The sequence below is a fragment of the Aspergillus luchuensis genome, chromosome 7, assembly GCF_016861625.1.
Source record: "Aspergillus luchuensis IFO 4308 DNA, chromosome 7, nearly complete sequence".
Classification (NCBI taxonomy): Eukaryota; Fungi; Ascomycota; class Eurotiomycetes; order Eurotiales; family Aspergillaceae; genus Aspergillus; species Aspergillus luchuensis.
The window spans coordinates 2,430,157-2,456,606 of record NC_054855.1 but is presented as its reverse complement, the minus strand read 5'-3'; the positions used below and the strand labels follow the sequence as shown (position 1 = coordinate 2,456,606).

Below are 26,450 nucleotides of genomic sequence, written 5' to 3'. Positions count from 1 at the left end.
CCGTATACAATACGAATCAAAAGAAGAAAATGAAAAAAGGGAAAAAGGAACTAATATATCCGAAATCTCAACGATCTTTTTGGAAGAGAGAATAAAGGAAGAATATGTAAAAGAAAGAAACACCCAATGCACACTCCCTCTACAAGAGAAATAAGATTAATGCGTCGTAGCAGCCGTCCCATTAGCAACCAAAGGAGAGTTCTCTTCGTCTTCAGTCTTCCTCGGACCCATGGCGTGGGTGTCCTTGGCGTCATCCTCCTCGTCGGAGATAAGGCCTTGGAGTTCGAATTCCTCCGCGTCGTGCAGGTGCTGTGCTTCCGAGGGGGAGCGGGCGTGGCCGTTCATGAGGCGGCCGTTGGCGGTGGGTCTGTAGCGGGAGGAGCCCTCGCCGGCATCCGCGGCGCTGGAGGAGCGCGAGTGCGAAGGCGGTTGTGCGGATTCGGGCCATGCGTGGACGGCGTAGATGTGGAGGAGTACGTTGACGACTGTGTTGAGTGCGTTTAGCTGTGGTTCATTGGGTCTGAGGGGAAGGAAGTGGTCTTACAGAGGAAGAGGATGAAGGCGATGCTGTAGAGGATGAGGACATAGGATACGTGGGTGATGCCTGCATCGTTCAGAAGTTGCATCTGCTCCTCGGTGGCGCCCATGAAGAGGAAACCCGAGGCGTATAGAAGCTGCGTTTATGTTAAAACAACGATACTCTTCAGCCAGAGGGCTGTGGAAGACTTACGAAAGGCGTGAGATATTGGAAGCTGTTAGGGTCGGATCCGTCCGGGCTGACACTGTCCTTGTCCCGAAGCACGAAGGAGATCTCGACGATTCTGGTGAAACCAGCAGCCATCAAGGTGTAGCCGAAGATACTGTGAATCATGGTGCTGATCATCAGAGTCTGCGGGTGGGCAGACATAGCATAACCAGTGAGGAGAATAACAATGGCTGGGATCAAGTTCCGCTTGGGCCGGCCGTTGCGCTTCCGGCTCATCCAGATACCCAGCAGACCGGCGCACCACCAGACAACACCCATAGTGGTGTGCTGCAGATCATTGTGGACCCAGGGACCTCCCCAGCGATGTTCCGTGAAGGTGTTGACACATCCCCATGCAGCGATAATCAACGAGTCGAAGAACTCCTGGCTGCGGCCAGTGCGGCGCAGCCAGTACTGGCCAACGAGGAGAAGGATGGTCAACAGAATACCGTAGGCGATGAAAGCGCTGCCCATGATGAAATGGGCTAGACACTGTCCCAGATGATCATCCCGACAGAATCCCATGGCGGTGATTCCTCCAAAGAGCATCTGGACCCAGCTCGCCACAGGCATCGCCTTTCCGACCACTCCATGCGCAATCACAATAGCCCTGCGGATCCGGCCATGAATTCCCTTGGAAAGGTGCAGCTTGAGATAGACACCGAGGACGATCTGTACCACCATCATGAGCATCAGTGTGTTCGCGAAGGATGCGTGGACGTTCTTCGAGAACTGGCGGCCTTTGTGAGCATGTCCGAGGAAGTATGCGAGCACAGCGATAATTGTTCCGACAATTTGGAGGGGGACATGCCAGCGCGAGCGTACAATCTGCGATCGTAAAGCGGAAATGTCAGATATGAACCTCATATGTAATCATGCAACTAGGTATTCCCGACCGCGGAAGGCCGGAGATAGGATGTAACGGGGCCAGCTTACCCCAAGAACCATGCCCAAGGGGAAAATAATGCCAAAGGCGAAACCCATAAGAATCATGTGTATCCATAGTGTTGTGTCCTAGGCGACGAGTCAGTATATGATTGAGACCGCTGCGACCGCAGACAGGTGCGACAACATACAATCGGATCCTCGGAGATGGCGGCACCCTCGGGGACACTTTCATGGCCCCCATGGGCCAGAGCCGGGGAAGCAAGCAGTAGGACTGCTAGCAACCCTTGGGGCCCGAATCGACTCAAAATCGCCATGATCAACTTCACCCTTTTGCGAGGAGAGAAAGAGTGAAGAAGAAGAGGGGAGGGAGGGGGGTAGAGGGAGAGAGAGAGAGTCAGACGATTGAGGATGAGGATTATTGATGGAGGCGGAGGCGGGAGTTCGGTTCCCTATTCGGCCTTAATAAGGGAGCCGCGAAATCGGGCGAAGCGGATTGGTCGCCTAGCGTTGTATGGCCACAATTACCAGGCAGTCAGTACTACTTAGTATACTACTACTACTACTACTACTACTCTACTTACTTACCTACTACAATAAAAGCAGTACTAATTCGTTGGTGATAGTAAACCACTCAGCTCATCGCCATTGCTAATCTATTCTTCTAAAATAATCAACAAAAATATACCAAACCCGTGGTGAAAGATTTTCATCATCGCTTGACAGTGGATTCGAATTATCTGTGAAACTGCAGATCGGACGGCATAGAAGAGACGGGCCCCATCCAGGCCTACGTACTCACTCTACTTATATCTACAAAAAAAGTACGCTATTCTCTCCCCACACACCAGGCAGTCAAGGCAGCTACGTAGCTCTCTGAATCATTGCCAAGGCTATCCTGTTACGTTGGTTATTCCCTCTAACATAACAGCCCGGTTTCAACTTATGGAGAAGATTAGCGCATACCATCATGCCACCACCCCAGCAAGCCACATCCTCCACTACAACCCCGGCCAGTGACGAGCAAATCCAGACCCAAAAAGACAAGAAGCTGGTGACTATATCTCCTCTCCCCACAAGTAGCAACATCCAACTAATGAAAAAGCCTAGTCCACCCTCCGCGCATCCATCGCAAGTCTACACTCCCAAATCACAGAAACAGAATCGCAGATAGAGCAGACCAAGGCCAAATTGAAGTATGAAAACCCATCCATTCACATCCGTAATTTCTTTCATAACCAGTCCATTCAAATAATCACCCACATACATGGTATCATTCTCACTTATTGACACCAAAGTCTAGAAATGACCCATCCACGACGGTTAAACGACACATTCGTCTTCTCCATGAGTACAATGAAATCAAAAATATCGCCCAGGGTTTGATGGGTTTGATTGCCGATGCTCGTGGTGTACGGCAGGTGGACGTGCAGAGGGAGTATGGGTTGGATGATCGGGACTGAAGTCATTATGGTGTTGGTTGATGGGGTTAGCGATTGATGCAGGCGTCCAGGGTACTAGTTGTCGCTTCTTGCGGAGTTCAGCAACGGGTAAACAGGTTTGATCATGGGTTTTTGGTTCGGCGTTTATGAATGGCGAGGGGTAATCTTCTTATGCATACAGACTGCTACATCAGTAGCATCAGGAGCCATCTGAATATGTGGTCAAAACAACTTGAGGCTGTCATGCAATGCCACTACTTTTATATACTCTAGCTGATGACAGAAATGAGAGTGGCCCTCAAAACTAAAGTACAGTCGTGAGATTTTCCATTCTAAGCAAGCAGAATGCCCGCCCACTCCAAGCCGATGAATGCAGCTTAAGAAGTAACAAAAATAACTGAGTGACCACCAGAGCCAACACCAGACATGGCTTTTGAGAAGAGATCATAACACATTACAGAATAAATAGAGATGAGAGATAATCGCAAGTATAAAGGGGGGGTATAAGCAAAGCAAACAGACAGTAGAGATCTAAACAGGATGCAATAAATATTAGTGGCCACCGTCCAGGCTCTGCAAATTAACCAGCTCGTAATAACGGCCTTTGATCCGGATCAACTCTTGGTGGGTTCCGCTTTCGACAATCTTCCCCTGGTCGAAAACATAGATGATATCGGCCTTCTGGATCGTACTCAGACGGTGTGCGACGGCGATCGTGGTTCTGCCCTTAGCCGCAGCATCCAATGCAGCTTGGACAACCTTCTCGGACTCGGAATCGAGAGCAGAGGTGGCTTCATCCAGAAGAAGCACTCGAGGATCCCGGATCAAGGCACGTGCGATCGCCACACGCTGCTTCTGACCTCCGGACAGCATGCCTCCTTTGCTACCGACAACAGTATTGAAACCCTCACTGAAATTGTTGTTAGTTGCAAAATCCTTTCCGAACAACAAAGGGGTGAACTTACGGCAGGGACATGATAAAGTCATAAATATTGGCATCCTTGCAAGCCTTCACCAGTTGCTCCTCCGTCACATCTTCACCGCGGACTCCCAACAAAATGTTCTCCTTGATGGTGCCTTGGTACAGAGTGGGTTCCTGGCTGACGAGCGACAAGAAACTGCGGTATGAGTTCACATTGATCTGAGTGATATCCTTTCCATCAATAAGAACCTTGCCAGAAATGGCATCGTAGAAGCGCTCGAGGAGCGCAATTGTCGTACTCTTGCCACATCCACTGGGCCCGACGAGGGCAATGTATTGTCCAGGCTTGACGGTCAGGTTCAGGCCTCGCAGGACAGGCTGCTCGGCCCGGGTAGGGTACCGGAAGTGCACATTCTTGAACTCAATCTCACCTTCCACAGATTCGAGCTGCTCGCCCTCTTCGGACCATGTGTCAATCTCTGGCTTCCGGTCAAACAGTCTCCGGAACTCAGCTGCAGCGTTCTTCGCCTTGCCCATGTCAGGAGAGAAGGAGAAGACAGTACCAGCGGACTGGGCGCCGAACAGGATTTCGGAGAAGCAGACAAAGAAGCGAAAGACTGAGTACTCGTGATGGCCGAGGAGAGTACCTCCATACCAGAAGCCGAGTGCAACACAGAAGAAAACAAGAGCTTGCGAGCATGCATAGAGGATAGAAGACTTCAGCACGGATATCAAACTCTTCCGGCCCTGGTCCTCCAGCTGAGAATGGTACATTGCCCAGACATCCTGCTCCCGAGTGAGGGAGGCGACAGTGCGAATAGCAGATGTCGCTTCGCAAGCATAGCTTGCAGAACCCTCATAGGCAGTCTTGGATCGTTGTTGGAATCTTGCAAGCATGTAGAAACGGTAGAAACCACAACCCAGAAGGACAGGGACCACAGAGATACAAACCAGAGCCAGTTTCCATCCGATAGATAAAGAAATGATCATAGCTGCGCCGAGAGTAGTGCTGGTCATGAGAATAGTTCCCAAGGTCGCGCCACTGACACCAGAAAGATGCTTAGTCTCCGTCGAAAGGAATGATGTGAGCGCACCAGTGCTATTTTCCTCTCGGTCAAAGAAGGTTATATCCTGGCGAAGAATCGACCTGAAGGCCATGCTACGGGCGCGGCGAATCAGTCGCTCTGAGCAGACGGCAAATGCGGCACCATTGATGGAAAGATTGATAAACTGAGCAATTCCGACAACGAAGAACATCAGAGCCCAAAAAGCCCCATCGTGACGGATTTTGGCGGCCTCGCTAGTAGGCAACGAAAGTGTACTGATAGCTTTGGCGTAGAGCACAGCCTGAGTCGGCTGGCCACCACCGGAAAGGACGGCGAAGACCAAGCCAATCAGCATATACTTAAGCTCAGGGCGATTGAAAGAGGCGATGAATTTGACCAACGTCCAAAGGGAGTACTTCCGAGCCACCTCGGGCTCCCGCTTAGAAAGAATGGCGCTGGAGATGGACTTGTGCGTTCCACTGCGGTTCAGTCCATTCCCGGCGAAGGACTTCTCATCCTCATCATCGAGAGAGCCAGATCCACTGCTGGCAGACTTGATGCGCGCAATTTCCTGTTTGGAGAAATCTTCCTCATCCACATCCTCGTCGGCAGCCAGGGCTTCCGCGTCCTTTTCCTCGTTGATACGCTGGGCCTCAACAAGACTGTGGTAGGTACCCTTACGGCTGACAAGCTCGTTGTGGTTTCCTTGCTCTACAATCTTGCCATTAACCATGACAACGATGTTGTGCGCCGTCTTGATAGTAGACAGGCGGTGGGCAATCACGATAGTGGTTCGACCTTCAGCAGCTCGGTCCAGTGCTGCTTGTACGACGCCCTCGGATTTCGTATCCAGCGCAGATGTGGCTTCATCGAGGAGAAGAATCTTGGGGTCGCTCACGATAGCACGCGCGATGGCGATACGCTGCTTCTGTCCACCAGAAAGCAAAAAGCCGCGCTGACCAACGTTGGTCTCATATCCTTCGGGAAGTGCCGTGATGAAATCATGCGCATTGGCCATTCTAGCCGCATTCTCGATCAGCTCTCGGATCTTTTCCTCGGATTCTTGCTCGAATTTGGTTCCAATGAGACCATAACGAATGTTGTGATAGATCGTAGTGCCGAAGAGAACAGGTTCTTGGCTGACCAGCGAAATTTGCTGACGCAACCAACGAAGGTTGAGAGTCGAGATATCATGGCCGTCCAACAGAACAGAGCCCCCTACGGGGAAATAGAAGCGCTCAACGAGTCCGACAACAGTACTCTTTCCAGAGCCAGACGGGCCCACCAAGGCAGTCGTCTTTCCGGCAGGCATGCTAAGAGAAACACCATCCATGACAGTGACTTCTGGTCGCGAAGGGTAGATGTGCTTGATGTCACGGAACTCAATGTTGCCCTCAAAATGCTCAAGCTTCTCACCTTCTTCGGAATAAGGATCCAGGGGCGAGGGGCGGTCAATTGTACCGTAGATCTTGACAGCGGCGGCGACAGCGTTGGTGAATGCCTGAGCGTTAGGGCTGACGTTACCCAAACTGAACGAACCGATCAGGATAGCCATCAACACAGTCAGGACCTGGCCAACATTGACCTCACCGTCTGTGAGGAAGCGGGAACCCATCCAGAAGCCAAGGCCATAGTTGGAGAACATAATACCGAACATGCCACCAATCATGAAACCAAGGGTTACTTGGGTCTTAATGCCCCACTTCTCAGCCTCGGCCAAGTGAGTTTCATATTGCTTTGCGAGCTTGTCCTGAGTTCCGAAAGCAGTTGCATTGCGGATGGAGCTGATAACTTCCTCCGCTACAGTACCACCGGCACCGGCGCTCTGCAGAGCCTGCTTGCTGTTCTTGACAATGAACCGAGATCCACCTCCCATAAGCAGAACCAACGCCACAATGGTCGAAGTGCAAATCAGGGCCAGCTTCCAATATTTGATATAAGCGACAATAAAGGCAGTGACAAACGTGGCGATGGCAGTCAATGTCAGTCCAACCTTTTCCGAGACACCGTCTTGGATGAGGTTCGTGTCGGCCGTAATGCGCGTAGTCACTTCACCGGCACCCAGCTTATCGAAGTAACCCATGTTTTGTCTCAAGATCGACTCAAGGTAGTGTTCGCGAATCTTTTGGGTGACATGTTCACCAGTGTAGATGAAGCCGACAGTGGAGATGTATACGGTGACGAACTCTGCAATGCCGAGATAAACAAAATAGAGAACATTTTTCGTTAACTGGTGGTAGAAGTCGTGGTACGAGATTTCATACAAGGCTATGCCTCGGAAAGCTGAGGCCAGGGAACCGAAGAGGATCTAGGTCGAAGTTAGTCCATAAGCCCAATTGCTAATCACTGGCGTCATAGATAGGCACTCACTGTAAAAAGAGGCAGCGCAGCGCCTGCGACAATGGCACAAATTGCGCTCACGAACATAATCGCAAGATCCATTCGGGAAGCATAGCGAAACAGACCAAAGAAGGAGACATTCACATCATCCGCATCCAACTGCATCTTCAAGATCTGTTTCTCGTGCTCGGGAAGATGCGCATACAGCGCATCCGAATCATCTGCTCGGGCTAGCTGGTTGCCAGTAGATGGCTGAGACGCTGGGCCTTTTTCTCCTGCAGGAACCATTGTCGTACTGGTGATTGACGACTGGCCGCTTGACTTGCGCTGCTCTGCTGAGGACGGTCTTGCTCCGTCCATGGCTGTCAATTCAACGTCGTTCGGGGATGTCTCCGCCGAGACGTGCTCATTCTCTGGGTGAGACATTCCGTTCGAGGTGTCGAAACGAAAGCCTCACTCTCTGGTATATATGGAGGAGGGTGAAAGACGATGACAAGAGATCGCTCTACTCCATGAGGTGGGACAGCTGATGGGGAAAGTTGAAGTTGCTTGAAGCAGGAGCTGGCCGATTCCCCCCAAAATAACAGACGCGAGGGAGAGGAAGTACGCGCAGGGAAGGGAGCAGGGAGGGGGAGGGGTGTTAGAAGAGAGATAGGATGGCTGGTGCCCTGTTGTGAGATATTCCTCCACACGCGTGGCAGATAGGGATGGAATGATCAACTACAACTTTGTGGTGGAGGGCAAGTCAGACTGGTTTGAAAGGGACCCAGGGCAAGATGGGAATTAAAAATGTGGGAAAAAAGGGGAGGAGGCTCTAATATTAATCATAATTAAAGAAGAATAGGCATCAGACTTGATTCTGGAACCCAAGCTGGCCTTTCAACTTAACTAGAGACAAAAAAGGTATCTGCGTCAGCGACAAGTCCCCATCTTTGCCTTCCAATCTTCTTTTGCTTGATTGAATGGTGGATTACTTTTTTAGTGGCCGTCGCGTTTAGTTCCATTTGCTCGGTCGGAGCCCCGACTTCCCGAGGGCCATTTTATGCATCTTCCCCACTAGTCACCGGACCTCCACCTGCTGATATTCCCGACATTTTATGCGAATGCTTGTCCAGATGCGGTAGACGGTGGTATTTACTATTTACAGTATCTATTAACCTATTCAATAATATCTCCTTCTGGTAACTAGATGATAGTAAGTCGTTGTTTGGTTGTCGCAGTTCACGAAAGACTGCTGCAATACTCAACAATAATCTCACAAAGTCTCTGCAGAAGGAAGCTTATCAGACGTCTAATGGGTACAATTTGCAGTACTCTGTTACACTGCAGGTCAATAATAACAAACGATAAGTCCACCCATACATACTATCTCGTACATAAACTACGAAGATCTTACCTACGATCAGCACTCTATGAACCGGTCCTCGCTCGATTCTCAAGAACACCAACAATAATCGTTACCTCATTGCATGGGCTACCGATTCTCCCAGGATAGCAAGTACCTTGGTAAACCGGGAGTTATAATAACTGATTTAGTTATTTAGGTGAGAAACTTATGAGTCACAACAGTCACACTCCAAAACTGAACCTTCAATGGATGATGATGATGATGCTTCGGATTTGGTTCTAGAACCACAGCGCGTAACCTCCTCAATTTTTCCTGCTAAAGGAAGAGACAAGAGTCCTACCAATCGTATTACGAATACGACGCCAGCTGTGCATGGCTGAAGGGCTCTAGTCTTAATACTTACTACTAGTAGTAGTAATTGGCGGGGGTCCGACACAACTCCGCCTGGAAGCAAAAAAAATCGAACTGGGAGTACGGAGAAGACTAGCCTTAATTTTACCGAAGACCCGCTTGGGCTTTTCTGGGTACCGAAGTGAAGGCAAAGTAGTCTACTCCGTCCCTTGTATGGCTATCTATACCTGCTAGGGCACGAGTTAGATAAATTCATGGTGGTAGGCTGGTAGCATTGTAGGTAGCAACCTCGAGCTACAACTACGCAGGCTGGGGCTGCCATTCATGCTTCGACAGTTAAGCTAGTGGAATATGAGACTTGAGAGGGCCCAATTTTTTGAACTTTACTCCATCCACATTGAAAATGGATGGACACTTGACATTAAGGAATTCAGGGGCGGGTACCTTTTCCTGGTGCATTCCAACACTCCAATAAATATGTGATCTACATCAAAACATGCCGCACCAGATGCCTTTGTTTACTTTCGCCAACAGCAGGCATCTACTGGATACGTATTCTTCTTCATGGTACAATCCCTGTGATGTTGTCCATTTTAGTGATGTTTCAGGTTCCACCGAACAAAGGGCCATGTGGGCAAAGGATTGCGAGTTTGGGTATATGTCATTGAAATGGCAGCCTAATCAGCAGTATTCGTTTGGCTCGTGTGTGCCTGAGACAAAGGTTGTTGAAAGGATCTTTGTTGTGTTCTGCACAGAAGTCGGCAAGTCGGGGTCTCCGAGCACCGCCGCCCGCTAGATACTTCTTACCGATCGCAGTCGATGCCAGATTAGGCATATCGATACCACAAACTAACCGGCCCTGATCCTTTGTGCCTTCTTCCATTGGTCCATCTGTAATCCTTGAATAGCCCGTTACCATGGACATATCCACTGCTACATGCTGATAGTATCTTCGCTACCACGTCTACTTTTGACTCATCTCCCACTATGTCTAAGTTAGCTTCGTGTTCGGCTTACGAGAATCGACCTGTTTGGGTCCCCGACACGATTTTATTGAATCCTGCAGCTGTACTCTGTACGGAGTTATCAGTTGTCTTTCACCGCTTGTGGTTTATCGTTTGGAATGTTAAATCCACAGTGTAATTTAGAACATCACGTTGGATTCCCAATATCGGTCAAACTACTTATCTCTGTTTGCTATCTGATCAATAACCTGACAGGCTCGTTCTGGCCCGAATAGAGAAAGTTACTTTGTGGTAACGCCCTGACACCTAGCTACCCCAGCAACTGCTCAACTGTACATTGAACATTCCGAGCCTTTAGGATCCCTGAAGCGGCTCGGGACTTGCTAACCCCCGCCAAGTTCAAATACAGGGCCCATGTACGCTATAGTGTGCGGTAGATACCGTCTACGCTAGGCCGGAACATGGGCTCTCCGAACGAATCCCAGGCATTCGTATATAATGTTGATAAGCTCACTTGATTGACTGGTCGACGGGAGGATGGGCGGCCGATGCCGATGTAAGCAAGCAAACAAGGCGCCTTCATTAATAAGTCAACCGTTGTCTATGATGCGTCGAATCGCTCAGACATAGGATCCCATCTACAAAGTTTGTGGCTTGCAATAACCGGAGAATATCGGTATGACATCCGACCCATCAATGATACTCCCGGTTGTCAAATCTTGTTTTCTACAGTATGGTTCAGGCTCGTGAACTGAGCTCGTGACGCAACTTCCACACCTCATTAATGTAATGGACTCCCATGGTCCCGCGCTGTCTCGCCATCCAAACGGCCTGTCTGCAATGCAATAATGTATTATTATCATATGGGTACTCCGTACAGAAGGTGTAGCTATGCAGAGACGCATCTCCGGTAGCCTGAAGACTCTAAACGGCTGGTTTTGTGCTCTTCATGTCTACTGACTGTCCAAATGGCGGGGGTGTTGCATTGTTACTCGAGCGGCAAACACACGCGCCATTGCCCTCAAGAGTATTTATAATTTCCCAAAGCACGTCTCAACCGGCAAACACCTAATATCATTCTTCAGGATGCCACAAGAATGATCTTTACTGAAGCTTTTAATATGTTGTAGCCACTGGGCGATATAGCACGTGACTTGTAACTTCCCGTTTGGGGTTTCAGTCACTCAGGGACAATACCACGATAAGTATTGCTCAAATACTATAGAGGTTGCGAACTTGCCAGCTCAGCATAGCACATTAGATCTATCATATTTTTGAATCAGAAGCAAAGCACAAACATCTTATCCCCGTTCAAATCAAACTTCCCCGACTGGAACCACCAAGAAACCAAAATGATGGGGTACCTTCCGCCTTAGGCAGAAATCACATGACCTCACGGAAGCGAAACGCTAAGCCCTGCCCGCACAAAAAAACTACCACTACTGAACGGCTTGACAGACGGTCGACAACCTCATCATCGCCAGTCCATACACTCAGCTCGCCGTCGCGACAAGTCTTCAAGATGCCGGTTAGCAGCCCTCCCTGTCATTCGAACGACCGTGAACCACTCCATTTTGTGCTGGAAAATAAAACAAATATGAATACGGCTACACGGAATAAGGAAAAGTGGTCGGGATGATGAAGTTGAACAGCAGGCTAACGATCAACTCTCTTCTTTCAATATAGAGCCACAAGAGTTTCCGCACCAAGCAGAAGCTTGCCAAAGCTCAGAGACAGAACCGTCCTATCCCCCAGTGGATTCGTCTCAGGACCGGTAACACCATCAGGTAAATAAGAAACCGTCACCTGTTCCCAATTTGCACGCAACCCATACAACACACCCCGCGAAGTCCTCGATGAGTCCCAGCGAAGAAATACAGGGAACATGAGAAGGAAAATGGAGTGATATCAGCGAACGAATAAACAAAGAGAAGGAATATTCAAGACGCAGCACCAGATGATTCGCCATCACACCAAAACCCCCAATCAACTAGTCGACCGCTGGGAACAACATCAAAGGACACAGCACATCCCAAATTCTACATCCTCACACACAAACCTACCATGAACCAAAAAAAAACACCGAATACTAACATATCTCTTCCCAATCCAGATACAACGCCAAGCGTAGGCACTGGCGCAAGTCCCGTCTCGGAGTCTAAATTCGTCCTTTGGAGGAACCTTCCACACCAACCGACTTTTTCGATTCCGCCCCGAGAAATGTCTCTGTCCACCTGCTGCTACTTTCCCGGGGGAAAATGTTTCGTTCAGTTGCTGTGATACCGCTGCCAACAATGACAACAACAACTCTTGTGTGCCGCTACTGCTCGCGATGATACAAAAAATAAAAAGAAACAAAAAATCCACTTGCATCATTATAGATTATGTTGCCTGAAATCAAAACCCGCTTTTTGAGATGCCCCGTTTGATTCTCAAAATCTCTATTGTTTTCCTTTGCTCTTTCTCCCGCTCTAAATACACGACAAGTTAATTAAGCGCGAGGAGAAGGAAGAGTGCATAAGCGGGGAGGGAGGGATAATGCTTACTTTTTGCTTTTTTCTTCTCTTTTGATGGAGGGGTTTTCTCAACTGGTCTTGTGGTGGTGCAGTGGTGCTTCTGCAAGATGTGTGTACACGAGCTGAAAGGAACGACAAAAAATCGAAAATTCATGATGGGTTAATGAGCAGTTTTGAACGAAGATCTTTTTCCTATGTCTGTATATGATATGGTTTGTGTTGTTGTAGTCTTTCCGCGTTGCGTGGATTCGGGGTCTAGATCCTCCCCTTGTAGGCTGTATGTCTATAGAGATTACAGTAGTAGCAACCCGTCTTGCCTACTGGATATCAACGACTAGTACAACTACTAGAGCTATTGCTAGCGGGAGAAGATAATTACAGTTTCTACTTGCCCTGCATGTGGAACAAGGTTACATTATGGCAAAAATATGCGCAATGGCGTTAACAGCATTATTTAACCATGTACTACTTTAGAGCTACATCTATCCCCTGCTCATAACGAACGAATGGCAAGGGCCAAAGGGAAAAGAGAGATTGAGAAAGCAAACCGCTGGCGTTGAGAGAACTGAGTGAAAAAGTAAAAGACTAGTAACTCCATGAACTGCAACCTGAGACCCAACGAGACCCGAATTAAAACATCATGATAGCTCATCTTCCTCGGCTTGCTTGCAATCAACAAGCCGTCGGAGTCAGCATACTGATGTCATGAATTAACGCAGATTTAGCGGCTATGGCGAGTATAATGTTAGCATACGCTCAGATGGTAAAATAGCGGGTGTTGGGTTTCTGTAAAAGACTTACTCCTCGGCCCACTCGTTCTCACGGCGGATCTGATCCTCCTCCTCGGGGGTGAAGTCGTTCTGGATGTTGAAGGTCTTGCGGATCTCTTCCGGAGACTTGCCCTTGATCATGTTTGCGACAGTCTTGCATCCGACATCCAGAAGACCCTTAATGTCGAGGTAGTTTGCGGCCTGTCGAGTTGAGCGCCAAGTTAGCAGGTGGGCTTTCCTAGATACTAGAGAGTAGTTCGTAACACGTACCAGAATGATCTCGAACAACATCTCCTGGTCAACCTGGGTAAACTTCTGATCCCACTCGTCGATGTCGGTGGTCTTGCGGCGGGAATCATCCTCCTCGCCAGTGCTGGGGGGGTCGTTCTTGTGGTGTCTGCACCATTCGATGACCTTCTTCAGAACAGCTTCGTTGACCTATGTTTCGGTCGTGGTTAGCTATGGCCACCAATGGTTCTTTTACTTTCACAGTCAACTCACATTAGGGATCGGAATCTCCTCGTTGGCGTCACCCAAATCTTCCAGCATGTTCTTGATGAGGAGGGAGCGCTCGGCAACATCACGTTCTGTATTTTCACAAATGTTAGCATATCTGCTTTAATCGTAACACAGACTCCAAGCGCGTCTGCCGAGCTCGAACAACCACGTGCACTTACCACACTCAATGTGCACGCCGTCGCCACTGATGAAGGTCAACATGGGACCGGAGTAAGGAGCAGGTGTGTCGGCCATTTTGTTGAGGTGTATTAGGAAGTGTTGTCTAAAAGATTCGAGTTCTTTGGGTGAAGATGTCAGCTCTCAGCACTGGAGTGAGTTGTGTTGTTGTTGGGGTCACAAAGGCCAGCGACGTCGTTAAAGATATGAGGGGTACCTGGGTGGGGGAAGACGTTTGCTTACTTTGCAAATCTAGCCGTGACAGCGGAATGTGAATGAGTTCGAGTGACTTGATTGTGAACAAGGGGAATGGGTGAACAAGCAGAGATATAGAGGAATATAAATATCCCAACCAGCGGTGGGAATGTGATGCGGATGAGAAAGAGATACAAAGTTTCAAATCTGGGGGTTGAAAGGGAAGGAGGTTGCTTGGGAGAGTTCCGAGACCGATGAAAGCGAAGAGCGATGAATGGCCCGGCGTTGAGGCTGACGAGGGTCCGGCAATCTCCTCCGTCATTCGCTGCTGCTGACTCCACCCGGGCGGTTGTGGCCTGGTGCTGCCTGAATGGATGGTCTTTCTTTCTTCTTTCGATTTCCTTTTCCTTACTTACTTTACTTACTTACTCACAAGACAAGCAAATGAACCAGCAGAGTGAATACTATTACAAAGTACAATTCCATAATGGATATTGCCTATTATTCTAATCCTCATTGACCTTATCTAAATCTTATGCCCATTGTTGCTTAGTTGATCTATTGTATTCATTGATGCGAATGACGTTGACTGAAGACTATAAACTATACGCCATCTGTATAGTACCTTCCACCAAGGTCCAACAAGCAATTGGTAGTTTCTTTGGTCAGGATATACGATAGCAAGGGTATCCCCTAGATATCTCGCAGAAGCTGATCAAACACTGTTCATCCTCTGGAAATCATCTAGAATCTAGTGTTTCCCAATGGAGGAAATCCCGACCGCTGCATCAACAACACACACCATCAGCATTCAACATTCCATCGATCGGTCGCACTAACTCTGGGGGTGCGCACGGATGCAGAAGTGGAAGGGAAAGGTCTCCAGTTGTTGCCAAGTTGGAGAATTCCCATCTGCCTCAATGCTTGGATGTCAAATTTGCCGATAGATCCGTTCCTGAGGATCCTCGATGGGCTGTCTGACCCACCAGCACAAACCAGGACTGAACTATCAACGGAGTAATTTCACCCCAAAAGCCAATAGTTCCTGGCAGAAAGAAGTGATATCACCCCACGAACACGACAACTACCACCACTCGGAGTCTAACGCTTCAACTTCTCGGGGATAAACATTTATCTCCAGTGCGCTTTGTTTCTCCTGGAATCTTACGTTTTGACCTTCTTTTCTTTTCTTTTCTCTTTTTCTTCCCTCCCTCTCCCTCTATCGCTCTATAGTTGCTTTTGCATCTATTGTTTTTCCCTTTTCCTGTTTCTGGATAGCCCGCCCTTCATGTCCCAACAAGTCATTCCTTGATTTCTCTTTCCACGTTCATCTCCATAAATCTTCTCGGATGCAGGACGGCTACTAGTACTAGGCAACCGGCATGTACAGTATCCCCCAAAATCAGACTGGTTCCTTGTCGCCTTGAGATTCTCCGTGCTTCAATCCAACCCCCTCCAATCCCAAGCCATGTGGAGACGAACGTACCTGCTGCTGCTGGTGATCCGGGTGTACTTCGCACTGTCTCCAAGTTATTTACACCCGGATGAGAATTTCCAAGGCCCCGAAGTCTTTGCAGGTGAGTCAATTCCGCTGAGTCGCACAGATTATTTTCTATCTCCGTTGCGATCTTGATCTTTTTATTCTCGGGCGGTGCGACCGCTTGTGACTGGAGATGGCGCTCTTCCGACGCATCCCGCGCATCGAAGCAGCCTTGTCCTCTCCACCGCAAACCCCAAATCTACGTGGGAACTGAATGCGCATTGCTCACAAATGTTTCCCTAGGTCGCATTTTCTCCTATCCTTCCCGCTTACCCTGGGAATTTACCTCCGATAAGCCAATACGCAGCGTCTTCCCACTATGGCCGACCTACGACGTACCGATGAACCTGCTGAAGGGATTCTATACAGAAAGCGGGACACTAAACCCTCCGCCAGAGCTGGTTTACTATGTGTTGCGAGGGGTCATGTTTCTCTTAAGCTTTGTGCTCGAGGATTGGGCCGTCTATGAGCTGGTTCCCCTACCGCGCCATCGCCGCGCAACGGTGGTCCTAGTCGCATCCTCGTATGTCACCTGGACATATCAGACGCACACCTTCTCCAACTCCATCGAGACCCTGTTGGTCGCCTGGGGCTTAGTCTTGATTCAGCGCATTGTTGATAACAAGGTAGGTTTATTAGTGCGGAATTCATATAATGCTAGCTCCTGGCTAATCACTGCTTATAGCGACGCTCGTCCATCTTCGCATGCGCCGTGCTATCTCTCATCGCCGTCGTGGGTGTTTTCAACCGCATCACTTTTCCGGCCTTCCTCCTCGTCCCAGGACTGCGGTTACTGCCTCATTTCTGGCGCAAGTACGTATTGCGCAGCCTTGGACCCTCTCTTTCCACCAAGTCTAACATTTCTAGGCCTTTCTCCTTGCTTTCATTCGCTGGGTTCGGTTTATTCTTCTTCTGCATCGCTGTCCTTGTCGATACAACGTTCTACAACCCTTCTGCCTCGCTTTGGGACGCTCTTCACGCACCTATCATCACGCCCCTCAATAATCTGCTCTATAATAGCGACAAGTCCAACCTAGCTCTCCATGGCCTTCACCCTAGGTACCATCACTTTCTAGTCAATCTGCCGCAACTCCTGGGGCCAGCGTATGTGGCGATAGTACTTTCTTTGAGCAAGTCGAAAGCAATTCAGTCTTCGCTAAAAAACATACGCGCCGTCTCTGCCATATCAGCAACCGCTATGCTTTCCTTGTTTCCGCACCAGGAACCCCGGTTCCTGCTTCCATGCGTCCCGCTCCTCCTTAGTTGCCTCCGCGTGCGCAAATCGCGTCTTTTCTTGGCGGCTTGGGTGATTTTTAATGCCGCTCTAGGGTTCCTCATGGGAGTGTACCATCAGGGTGGCGTAGTCCCTACTCAGCTTGCGATCCCCTCAATCGTCTCCGATAGCTTCTTCGAGGCTGGTGCCATCGACAATGCCCAGAAATCGGCTACAATACTCTGGTGGAAGACCTATTCCCCTCCATTGTGGTTGTTGGGAGAGAGCACCAGCACCCAGCTGGACATCGAAACGCGGGACTTGATGGGTATCTCCGGACCAGAAATGGCCAACGAGCTCGAGAAATTGGTGCCACAATGCCCAAACCCCGACGAAAGCAACAGCGTGGATCATCCCGAACGCTCGGTCTTTGTGGTCGCACCTAAATCCGCTACTTTCCTCGACCGGTATACACATCCCTCGCCCGACAATTCAGGTCTCACACTGCACGAGCTGTGGACTTGGCGCAAGCATCTCAATTTGGATGACCTGGACTTTGGCACTGATGGCATTTTCCCTACCTTGAACCGAGTGATCGGCAGACGCGGATTGTCCGTCTGGGCCGCACGAAGAAGTGGTTGTGTTTGACAGATTACGCTTTGAAATATCAGATGACGTTGAAGCTCACTCGGTCAGCTGGCAGCGGGAAACGACTTAGATCCCGCTTTCGACGGAGACAGCCTTCACATCTTCTTTCCTCTTCTTTTTCTTGGTTATTGTTTTTTATCCCTTCCTTCTTGACATTCACACGCCCTTTTTGATTAGCCCCTTCTCATACCACACACATCCTACCTACCTACCTATCACCAGCAGATTATACTACATACCCTTGCTACTATATCCCATTATATACCCCACCAACCACATGAACCATCTTCCGTTCTCATCCTCTCGGCGAAAAATCTCTCTACTACTAGTCAATCGGTACAGATTCTACACGCTTAGTAGTACCCTATTACTGCGTGCATGTACCCAACGTCCTACCCTTCCTATACCCTTTACTACATAACCCACATATTATCTCATCATCACGACAATAGAATATACCCCCCAATAATCATAATCACGTCAGAACTCTTTCCAGTTCGTAAAAATATATACTAACTCCTAGTGAGAAACTTAAGACCATTATATATAACATCACATAAAATACCTAGTATTACCCAACCAAGCCTACGTACTACTCATATAAACCGCCTAGATTAAATATTCAACTTAGTAATTAGTAACTAACCGACATAACATGATAGCACAACATTCCAGGATGATAGTGATCCCACATGCTGGCACCCAGTCATCCGTGCCAACCTACTAGTAGTAAGTATGTATCATGTCATCCGATCAAGCGCAGATCGGGGCAAACAGACAGTCAGTCATGTCGGTCGGTCATGCGTTCGGGATCCTGAACTCCCCTTACTTCCTACCTTCCTATCTGCCTCTACACCACCTCTAGCTACATGTAGTAGTACTACTCGTAGTTTGTACTGCATAGAACAACAAATCAGGAGTCTTGACTTTTAGCAACTCCGAATCAATAGATAATTCCTTGATGTTGTGAATAGGTAGATTTGGGGGTTGGTAGAATGACTGAGGCAAGGGGGAGGGAGGGAAGGGGGCGCAACGCCTTGTTTTCGTTTCCATTAACTAGATACATGACTGGAAGGTCATATTGAGGAGTTGGAGAAGGAGATAGAATGATAGAAGTCAAAATAGAGAAGAAACATGAGAATATCGCGAAAATGGAAGCATCTTCCGTCCATAAGTGACACTGGCCTACTAATATGTCGTCCAGTGTGAAGACGAGCGTGTGAAGGATAAGTACTATCGGGGGGTAGATCCGACAATAAAAGACACGCTCCAGCCTGGCCTGGGGTTCGCAAGCCAGAGGCATGAGGTTGAAGCCATTTTCTGATCTACGTAATCGTCGACTCTCATAAGATCTTGAGGCGAAGGGGAAGAGGAGAAAAGTGGGTACATATCGACGTTAATTAGGAAAAGAGAACATGATTCGAAGCAGTGAGCAGCATCTCAAACACATGGGGATACACGGGCCGTGCTTGAATCACATATCCTCGGGATCATCAGGGTTTTCAAACAGATAGTTAGCTGCGAGCTCTTCGTTCTTGTCGCAAGCGAAATAAGCTTGAATGACCAAGTCCCGAGAGAATCCAAGCCGGCAGAGCTAGCAAAAAACATGTCAGCTACGTTTCCACAAGGGATGATGGGATTATGGTATACGCACGCGTTCAATGGCATCTCTCTCCTCTTCCGTGACGTGAATTTGAGTCGTACCAGGGGGCAGCGCCTCGTCATCATCAGGCTCCTCACTCAGGAGCTGCAGGAATTGTTCCTCATTCTGACCAATGAGCTGCGCGATTTGGGGGTTTCCAGCGGCGACTTGTTGAAGGATGGGCTCGAGCATTTGTGGTTGTTGTTGGACCAACTGACGAAGCTGCTGGAAGTGGGGGTTGTTGCGAAGAAATTCGAGACTCGGGAGTTCAGCGCCACCAGCAGCTCGAGCTCCTCGAGCTCCTCCCTCCTGGCCACCAGCCTGAGCGGCAGCCTCGAACAGGTTGACCGGTTCGTCGTCACCAGCGGACGGAGCGCTTTCGGGAGCAGCAGTCTGGGGTGCGCTAGCGGCAGCGGCTTGCTGTTGCTGTTCCTGTTGAATGTTCTCGGGGATACCCTGCTTAAAGTCAGCGCAAAATCGGGCAACCCATGGCCGGATGCCAGCGCCATGAACTCACATTCAAAAGGTATTCAATAGCACGGTCGGGGTTGAAGAAAGCAGCCCTCATTGCACGGTTAACATCACTCCGAGCGAAACCCATTGCCTCCATCTGAGCCACGACAGCTTCGCTCTGAGTGCCACTCAGCAATGCGGAGGGGTCATTGAATGCGGAGCCCTGTGCCTGGGCGGCCCCCGCGGCGGCCGGGGAGGGAGTCGAAGGAACAGCCGGTGTAGTGGAAGCGGCAGATGGGGCTGGGGCGGGAGGCGCGGCAGGGGTAGAGGTGACTGCTCTGGATGGGGTGGAGGGCGCTTGTGACGAGGTGCCGGAGGAAGTAGCCTTGGGCTACACACGAGAAATTAGACCTTCATCCAGAAGGGATGTATCCTTAGCCTCAGGTCTACGTACCTTAGAGACCATGCACACTATGAACCCCTTCTCCTCGATGTTGTATGACTCGATCGTCTTGTCATCTTGAAGGATCTTTCCTGTTGGAGCGAAGAACGGTTAGCGCTGCAATTACGGCCTAACATAGTGGCGGAGGCTATCGAGAAAGGTGCAACAACTGTAAAATGCAAAAGATACTTTACTTACCAGAGTAGATGAGCTTAAGCTGAGGAACCTCCCATCCCTTCTCCTTGGAGATCTTTTCCTTCACTTGCCCGACCTGTCGGATAATTCATTTAGCCCCGCACTGACGCCGGCAAAGTCACGACGCTGAGAGAAGGGAACCGCCTACCGTCTCCGAGGGCTCTGCATCGATTACAAACTTTTGTTGTTTCAGGTCCTAGAGGAGGGAGAACGAACATGTCAGACTCGAGGACAAGCAGAGGGGGTGGGGTAGAAATCACGCGTACCTTGAACGTGAGCTTCATCTTGCGCCACCGGATGGAAGAGAGATGGCTCGGTGGGGTGGTATTCTGAGGAGCACGGAGATGTAGAAGAAGGGATATACGGGGTAGCTAGAAGCACCTGTTGATGTGGTTTGATGAGGGGGAGGGAAAGAAGGGGAAAACAATCAACGGTTAGGAAATAAACCGGAAGAGCAGCAAGCGATGATTGATGATGACAATCATGACGCCGGAGCGAGAGAAGGAGCTGGCGGGAGGCGGTCACTCACGGTCTTTCCTTCCCCAGCCACTCAGCCACACAAAACCCCTCGCTAGTTTGGTTTTGTTTTGTTTGGGAAGGTACTACTCAGCCACTCTTTTTCACATAGTAAAAGAGTAGTATACTATATCTATCTATCTATCTATCTATCTACTTAACTTTCAATGTGATGGCCATAATTGGAGGCTAAATTAAATGCTCCGAAAATATCACTATTCGCTCGAAATGCTCCCCAAAATATTGTAGGCAGCCAGTTCCATGAAATAGGGTGTATTGAAAGTAAAGTACTAGTTTTGTACCTTTGAATCAGGCAATTGCTGTTGCTACTATTGCCATTCGGGAAGTTATCGATGGAAATATATCTCCTTCGTTCAATGCCGACCACCAGTCCTGAATCAAGAATTGACCACAGCAATACTAGTACTACTAGTATGTATTTGTTACTTACCATCCACTTTACATATTCAATACTATGACCCTACAATACGGAGAAGTATCATCCGATTACTATTACTACCTATTACTTAGTTCGCGCCAGTCTTCCTTTTCCTACTCGATCCACAAAGCGATGATGCGCCCAGTTAAACTCTTCTCGTTCTGCGCCGCTTTCTCTCCTTCCCTGATATGATGAAACCATATACAATAATTTTGTAACCTATACGGAGTTGCAGTGCTTGGTACTTTGGATGCCGTGCCACCCGTGGCAAGGGGTATGGCCCTATCGACCTGTCGTATAGATGTATCACATGGAGTGGTTGATGCGGTGGAGAGAACTACTCTTACACAACACGAAGCCATCAGGATTCCACAATTAGCTGCCCGCCTTTGGGGGGGAAACTTTCACCCCATTGTACTGCAGAGATCAATTAAGTCTCCATATAATTTCATCCTACTGTACTGATTGTTTGCTCTTCCAGCCAGAATCATTAGATGATGATTCTAATCTCTTTTACCTCCCCTCCCAAACCATTGTTTTAGGGGGAAGCAGCTGCCTCCCCGCTTCTCATCCTTCACAAGTAACTATAGCGGCCCCTCCCGGGAACGGAGTGATAGATCACAGCTCTGCTTTGCAGGACTTGGGCGCTCCCCCAAGTCCCATCCAGGAATCCAAACAGACGATCTCCCAATTAAGGCTTTCCCGGAACTCTGGAGATCCTCCCGGCCGCTGCGTACAGCAAAGCCAGCCTGATCTGACAAATTCTCTTCTAGACCTGTTCCATATGATGAGGATACCTCTGAGGTATGCCGTGCAGCGTTGGCGAATTAATTCGTCGCTCCCCTTTGGTGATGAACTTGAGGTTCAAGCTCAGAGTTTTTGTCTTTGCATCGTACTGGGGGATAATCATACGAAGATTAAGCATGTAGGTTCATGAAGGCTGCGTGGGTGACAGTTTCTGAGGTTAAAGGCATGTCATCCCTGGCCGTTGGAAGTCATCGCTAAACCATGAGCTTCCCTTTGACGTATATAAGTACGAGTCAGCTTGACAGTGATCATGAAACCCTTTGTTAATATGTTTTCTTTTTCCGTTTTCCTTCCCTGGTGCCCCTACCTACTCGACACGACCACCCCCTTCCCTTTCGTGGCAATCGAGAGGGGCCCAGTTCCCCCAATAGCTGGCAAGACTAGGGCATCGAGGGAATGGTCGAGAAAGGCACCTCGATCACCGAGCCTACCGATCCGCACTAAGATTGGTATGATTCCCATCTGCTTCTCTGGCAGCCCCTGCTAGTCTAGTGAGATCGAGACCCTGGAGGCGTAGATTGCTCGGCTCCAGGTCCATTCGCCATTGCCATTCGACCGCTGCTCGAAGTAGTCAACGCCCCCCCTGTCATGATAATCCTGGTAAATGCATACGCGCTTTTTCTTCGAACAATCCATGCGTCCTTATTCAATTATCCTCGGGGAACCCATTCCCCCCGTCTTTCCCTCTTTAGCTTAATTGATTGACTCTCGTTCTTTCCGGGTTGTTGGGTATTTACTCCGGCTCGACCCTCGTCCACCATTGTCCCTCGTTTGATCATTGCTAACTCGTCACGCCCACGATTTTGTCCGCCCGATCTTTTCCATCGAGACATTATCACACTGTCCTTCCATGCTATCATATTGCCTCTGTACTTCCCAAGGCTTTCCCTCAAGTCCAGAACGCTCTCGACGTCACGGTCAGTCCAAACTACGACGGCCGGCTTGGCTTGGTACCAACTGCCTCAATCGCTTCGGCTGAGCTGTGCTGCTAGACTCGACATCTTTGAGCCCCTTGATTTGAATATCTGAGAGGACCCTTGAAAATATTCTGGCATCTGCACCTGTCCCTTAAGGGCGATCGTTGGACACTGTCTTTACCACGAAGTCCGCAGCATCCATCTTCCTTCGTATAGTCCTGACCCCCCCTTTTTCATGTCTCTTAGTATGCCCAGGGCCTCACCGGCCCGGATCCTGGGTGGCACTACTTTATTATCGACGTTCATTACTACTATCCTCGATGGCATGTGCTTCACCTTCTCCAGATCCCTCTCATCTCGCGTGTCTTCGGTGGAATCGGCCATTGTCAGCTTGGGCGCAGTCAGCTGTCTTGCGCTTGTATCTTTGATGCTCCTCTGGATCAAAGATATAAAAACCGAGCCTACAGAGCAGTACAGAAACCACCGAGCCATTGCATATGGGCTTATTGCTGCATATTTATCAGTGGCCACTGGTGTGACGGCAGGAGGGATAGCATGGAGTGCAGCTCAGTCCGTGTCAGCTAAGAAGTCGGTCACAAGGCATCAGTCCTTGCTAGTGGCTCGCTGCACCATATGGGCCATTTCGGTCCTCAGCCAAGGCATACTAGGAGGCTATTTCCTGACAACCTTGGCGAGACGGGAATCCACTAGCAAATGGTCGCCGCCATCCGTATCCCAAGAGCTTGAGGTGCTTTCTGATAAAGCCAGCGTGAAAGACGCAAGCACCGTGCAATCATCCTCTCTGGCCAGCGAGTCTCAGCGACCATCCGCTGATTTGAAGACTAATTCCGACACTGTCCCTCCGATCCAACCGTCTGTTTCAAATACAGAGTCCCAGGCCTCAAATCGCTATTCTGGACGCACACTATTCCAGCATGACTCCAAGCAAAGCTCCTTTGACCTGCAGCGATCATACGTACCTCATGGAGACAGCACAGCCACACCGGCCACAGTAGAGGAGCACCCCGTTGACCAAGCCGGCAGTGCAGCAGCTGGGATCAAGCTTCGCCCCGAACCCCCCAAAATTCGACGAAGCTATTCCGATACAAAGCGATCCTTGGATGGCTTGGTTCGCCAACCCTCGTCAGCACGGTCATCACCCGCGACTTCATCAACACAGCTGGTGACTCCCGCCAGACCTGCCCCTCCTAAGCTGAAACTCCCCGATGAGAGCTTCATTCATCCGTTATTCCGCTCTGACAGCTCATCGCCGCCCCCGACCCCCATGCCAGGTACTACGGTGATTGCCTCACCAGCAGCCGGTCAGACCATTTCCGTGCAGGCCTTGAACCGGGTCAGATCCACTCGTTCGCTGCGATCCCAAGCACCACGCAGCAGATCGCCGCTGTTTGATCAACCATTGAACGGGATGGAACGGAATACCGAGTCACCGGAACCCAGCGGTCGAGGATCTCCCATGCCCAGCTTCATCATGGCGGCAGATGTGCGGAGCAGTATATCACGGTATGAAAAAAAGTATGACTTGAACGAATCGCCGGATGAGAGCTAGCTGGGCCGAAAAGGGGTGCGACCGCATTGCAGGTTTGAACTTACATGTCTTTCCTTTGTTTGTTCTATTTTTTTTTCCCTATGTTGATAGATATCCTGGACATAGCGTTTGATGTAGTTAGCAAGTACTTTCCTAGATAAGTATAGATCATATAATGCATCATGGCTCTCTACTGAATGGCGGATATGCTGACAGCCAGTAAGTTACATTATATGTGGCTTGTCAGTGCTAGTCCCTACTGGGGGGTGAAGTTGAAACTCTTGAGGTATCGGAATACATCATAGAAGCGAATCATAATCGAATTCTAAGTAGAAGCCACTATTCTTGACCATGAAGAAGATCAAGGTAATATGTCTATATAGTCAAACACAACATCCAATGACAGCATAAGAATCAAATGACAGCATAAGAATCAACACGATCAATTATACCTCAAAAATATCCACCAGAAAAAGCCAAGCAAAACCATAAATGCCTGCGTCATCCCTACCCACGGGAGCCGATTCTCTCCCTTAAAAACCTGATCCATCATACGGTGAACTTGGATCAAGTGCGGCCCTTTATTTTATTTCGTGCATATCCATGCAGATGTACACCTGTCATGGACCAGACTCTTACGAGGCGCACATTCGTCATGAATTGGCGGATTTCTGGTTTGTGATGTTTTTCTTTTCTTTTCTTTTCTTTCCTGAAGTTTGTTTTGTGTTACGAGGTAAATCAGAAATTGAGTGACTGTCTGATACTCTTATCTTTACTTGACCCTGTGAAAAGGACTTTTTGACTGAGAACGTAAGCGGGTATTGTATCATCTCAACACCATTCTTACACCAGTATTGTGAAAGGAGTAGAGGTGAGCTAATTGGGGAAATATTAGGCCTAAGGGTTGAAGTGACGAAGTCAAGGGGAAGAAGAGCTTGATGATGGTGATTGATCTCTGTCTATTTTTGACAATATATGGAAGGAAAGGTGGGATATTGACAGGGAATAAAATTGGCTCTAGGACGAGGAGTTGAAGAACTTGTACTACTGTCTCGCATCATGAAGAGAAAGAGAGTTTCCAAAGTTTTACTTACTTAACTTACTCCGTAATCGGAAATGGAAATGGAGATTCGAGTTTAGTTATAAAGTACGAGGAAGCAGGAAGGTACCCACTTTCGGAAAGCCCATCCATCCATCCATCATCTACTAGATTACTAGATAGATAGAAAAGATACTGCTTACAAGACTACCTAGATAATAAATAGTAAGTCGTACATAAGGTACCACGGACTAAGTTTATACGCAAGGATCTTAACACGTGTGTATCTTGATGAACCACCATATTTTTCTTTCTTTCGAGCATTGTCACTCAAAGGAGCATTGGCAGTCTCATCGAATTGTTGCACGGTTTCAGCGCGATTTGTCGAGAAGGAGGGAGTAAGTAGTTGTAAGTAGTCCGGTGTCCGACGATGATAATTCCCTTAGCGGTGATTTTAGTGCCTGGATCTTACTTGGTTTAGTTGGTCAGAATTGGCTGGGATGGAATTATACGGCCACACGGCCCTGCTCGACTTTACGACGTATTTCCGACTCATTCCATCCAGACAGTCGCTCGGCTTTTCCACGTTCATCTCCTCCTTTTTTTCTTCTTATTTAAGATATAAATGAACTTCTGTGTAATTGTTTTGTCGTGCTGGGTTAGAGATGCCATCTGACTATTATTCGATGATTTAATAATTATATCTCTCCTTTCTATCATCGAATTTCTACTCGGATATTGGGAACGTGGGCCGGGGTGGTCGGTCCCTGGCTCCTGCTTTTGCGCCACTCCAAGCGGCCGGGACAGCCAAACGGCCCAGTCAAATTCCTCGCCGTCGGTCTTTTTAGTT

The 26,450-nt window shown here is 48.9% G+C and overlaps 9 protein-coding genes across 9 annotated transcripts; 5 read left to right on the top strand and 4 right to left on the bottom strand.

Annotated features, from left to right (window-relative positions):
* Positions 1-156: 156 nt before the first annotated feature.
* AKAW2_70818S (Ytp1 family protein) lies at positions 157-1,947 on the bottom strand (the record flags this gene model as incomplete). The annotated part of the gene is made up of 5 exons (XM_041683441.1): positions 157-485; positions 545-674; positions 731-1,573; positions 1,682-1,759; positions 1,822-1,947. 5 exons carry the CDS (start codon positions 1,945-1,947, stop codon positions 157-159), a joined length of 1,506 nt encoding a protein of 501 aa, XP_041547702.1.
* Positions 1,948-2,600: 653 nt separating this feature from the next.
* AKAW2_70817A (SWI5/SAE3 family protein) lies at positions 2,601-3,093 on the top strand (the record flags this gene model as incomplete). The annotated part of the gene is made up of 3 exons (XM_041683440.1): positions 2,601-2,684; positions 2,741-2,826; positions 2,934-3,093. 3 exons carry the CDS (start codon positions 2,601-2,603, stop codon positions 3,091-3,093), a joined length of 330 nt encoding a protein of 109 aa, XP_041547701.1.
* A 531-nt stretch (positions 3,094-3,624) lies between these two features.
* On the bottom strand, positions 3,625-7,806 carry mdr1 (ABC multidrug transporter Mdr1; the record flags this gene model as incomplete). Its single annotated transcript, XM_041683439.1, has 3 exons — positions 3,625-3,982; positions 4,038-7,348; positions 7,411-7,806. The coding sequence occupies 3 exons, from the start codon at positions 7,804-7,806 to the stop codon at positions 3,625-3,627; spliced, it is 4,065 nt and encodes a 1,354-aa protein (XP_041547700.1).
* A 1,769-nt stretch (positions 7,807-9,575) lies between these two features.
* AKAW2_70815A (uncharacterized protein) lies at positions 9,576-9,875 on the top strand (the record flags this gene model as incomplete). The annotated part of the gene is made up of 1 exon (XM_041683438.1): positions 9,576-9,875. One exon carries the CDS (start codon positions 9,576-9,578, stop codon positions 9,873-9,875), a length of 300 nt encoding a protein of 99 aa, XP_041547699.1.
* A 1,556-nt stretch (positions 9,876-11,431) lies between these two features.
* Positions 11,432-12,206, top strand: RPL39 (60S ribosomal eL39 domain-containing protein; the record flags this gene model as incomplete). Its single annotated transcript, XM_041683437.1, has 3 exons — positions 11,432-11,572; positions 11,731-11,831; positions 12,158-12,206. 3 exons carry the CDS (start codon positions 11,432-11,434, stop codon positions 12,204-12,206), a joined length of 291 nt encoding a protein of 96 aa, XP_041547698.1.
* A 1,075-nt stretch (positions 12,207-13,281) lies between these two features.
* Positions 13,282-14,083, bottom strand: skpA (SCF ubiquitin ligase subunit skpA; the record flags this gene model as incomplete). Its single annotated transcript, XM_041683436.1, has 5 exons — positions 13,282-13,288; positions 13,362-13,531; positions 13,601-13,768; positions 13,832-13,917; positions 14,008-14,083. 5 exons carry the CDS (start codon positions 14,081-14,083, stop codon positions 13,282-13,284), a joined length of 507 nt encoding a protein of 168 aa, XP_041547697.1.
* A 1,585-nt stretch (positions 14,084-15,668) lies between these two features.
* Positions 15,669-17,601, top strand: smp3 (glycosylphosphatidylinositol-alpha 1,2 mannosyltransferase smp3; the record flags this gene model as incomplete). Its single annotated transcript, XM_041683435.1, has 4 exons — positions 15,669-15,777; positions 15,984-16,366; positions 16,426-16,553; positions 16,608-17,601. 4 exons carry the CDS (start codon positions 15,669-15,671, stop codon positions 17,599-17,601), a joined length of 1,614 nt encoding a protein of 537 aa, XP_041547696.1.
* A 1,639-nt stretch (positions 17,602-19,240) lies between these two features.
* Positions 19,241-20,162, bottom strand: AKAW2_70811S (putative UV excision repair protein (RadW); the record flags this gene model as incomplete). Its single annotated transcript, XM_041683434.1, has 3 exons — positions 19,241-19,699; positions 19,761-20,087; positions 20,151-20,162. The coding sequence occupies 3 exons, from the start codon at positions 20,160-20,162 to the stop codon at positions 19,241-19,243; spliced, it is 798 nt and encodes a 265-aa protein (XP_041547695.1).
* Positions 20,163-23,247: 3,085 nt separating this feature from the next.
* AKAW2_70810A (uncharacterized protein) lies at positions 23,248-24,582 on the top strand (the record flags this gene model as incomplete). Its single annotated transcript, XM_041683432.1, has 1 exon — positions 23,248-24,582. The coding sequence occupies one exon, from the start codon at positions 23,248-23,250 to the stop codon at positions 24,580-24,582; it is 1,335 nt and encodes a 444-aa protein (XP_041547694.1).
* Positions 24,583-26,450: the final 1,868 nt, after the last annotated feature.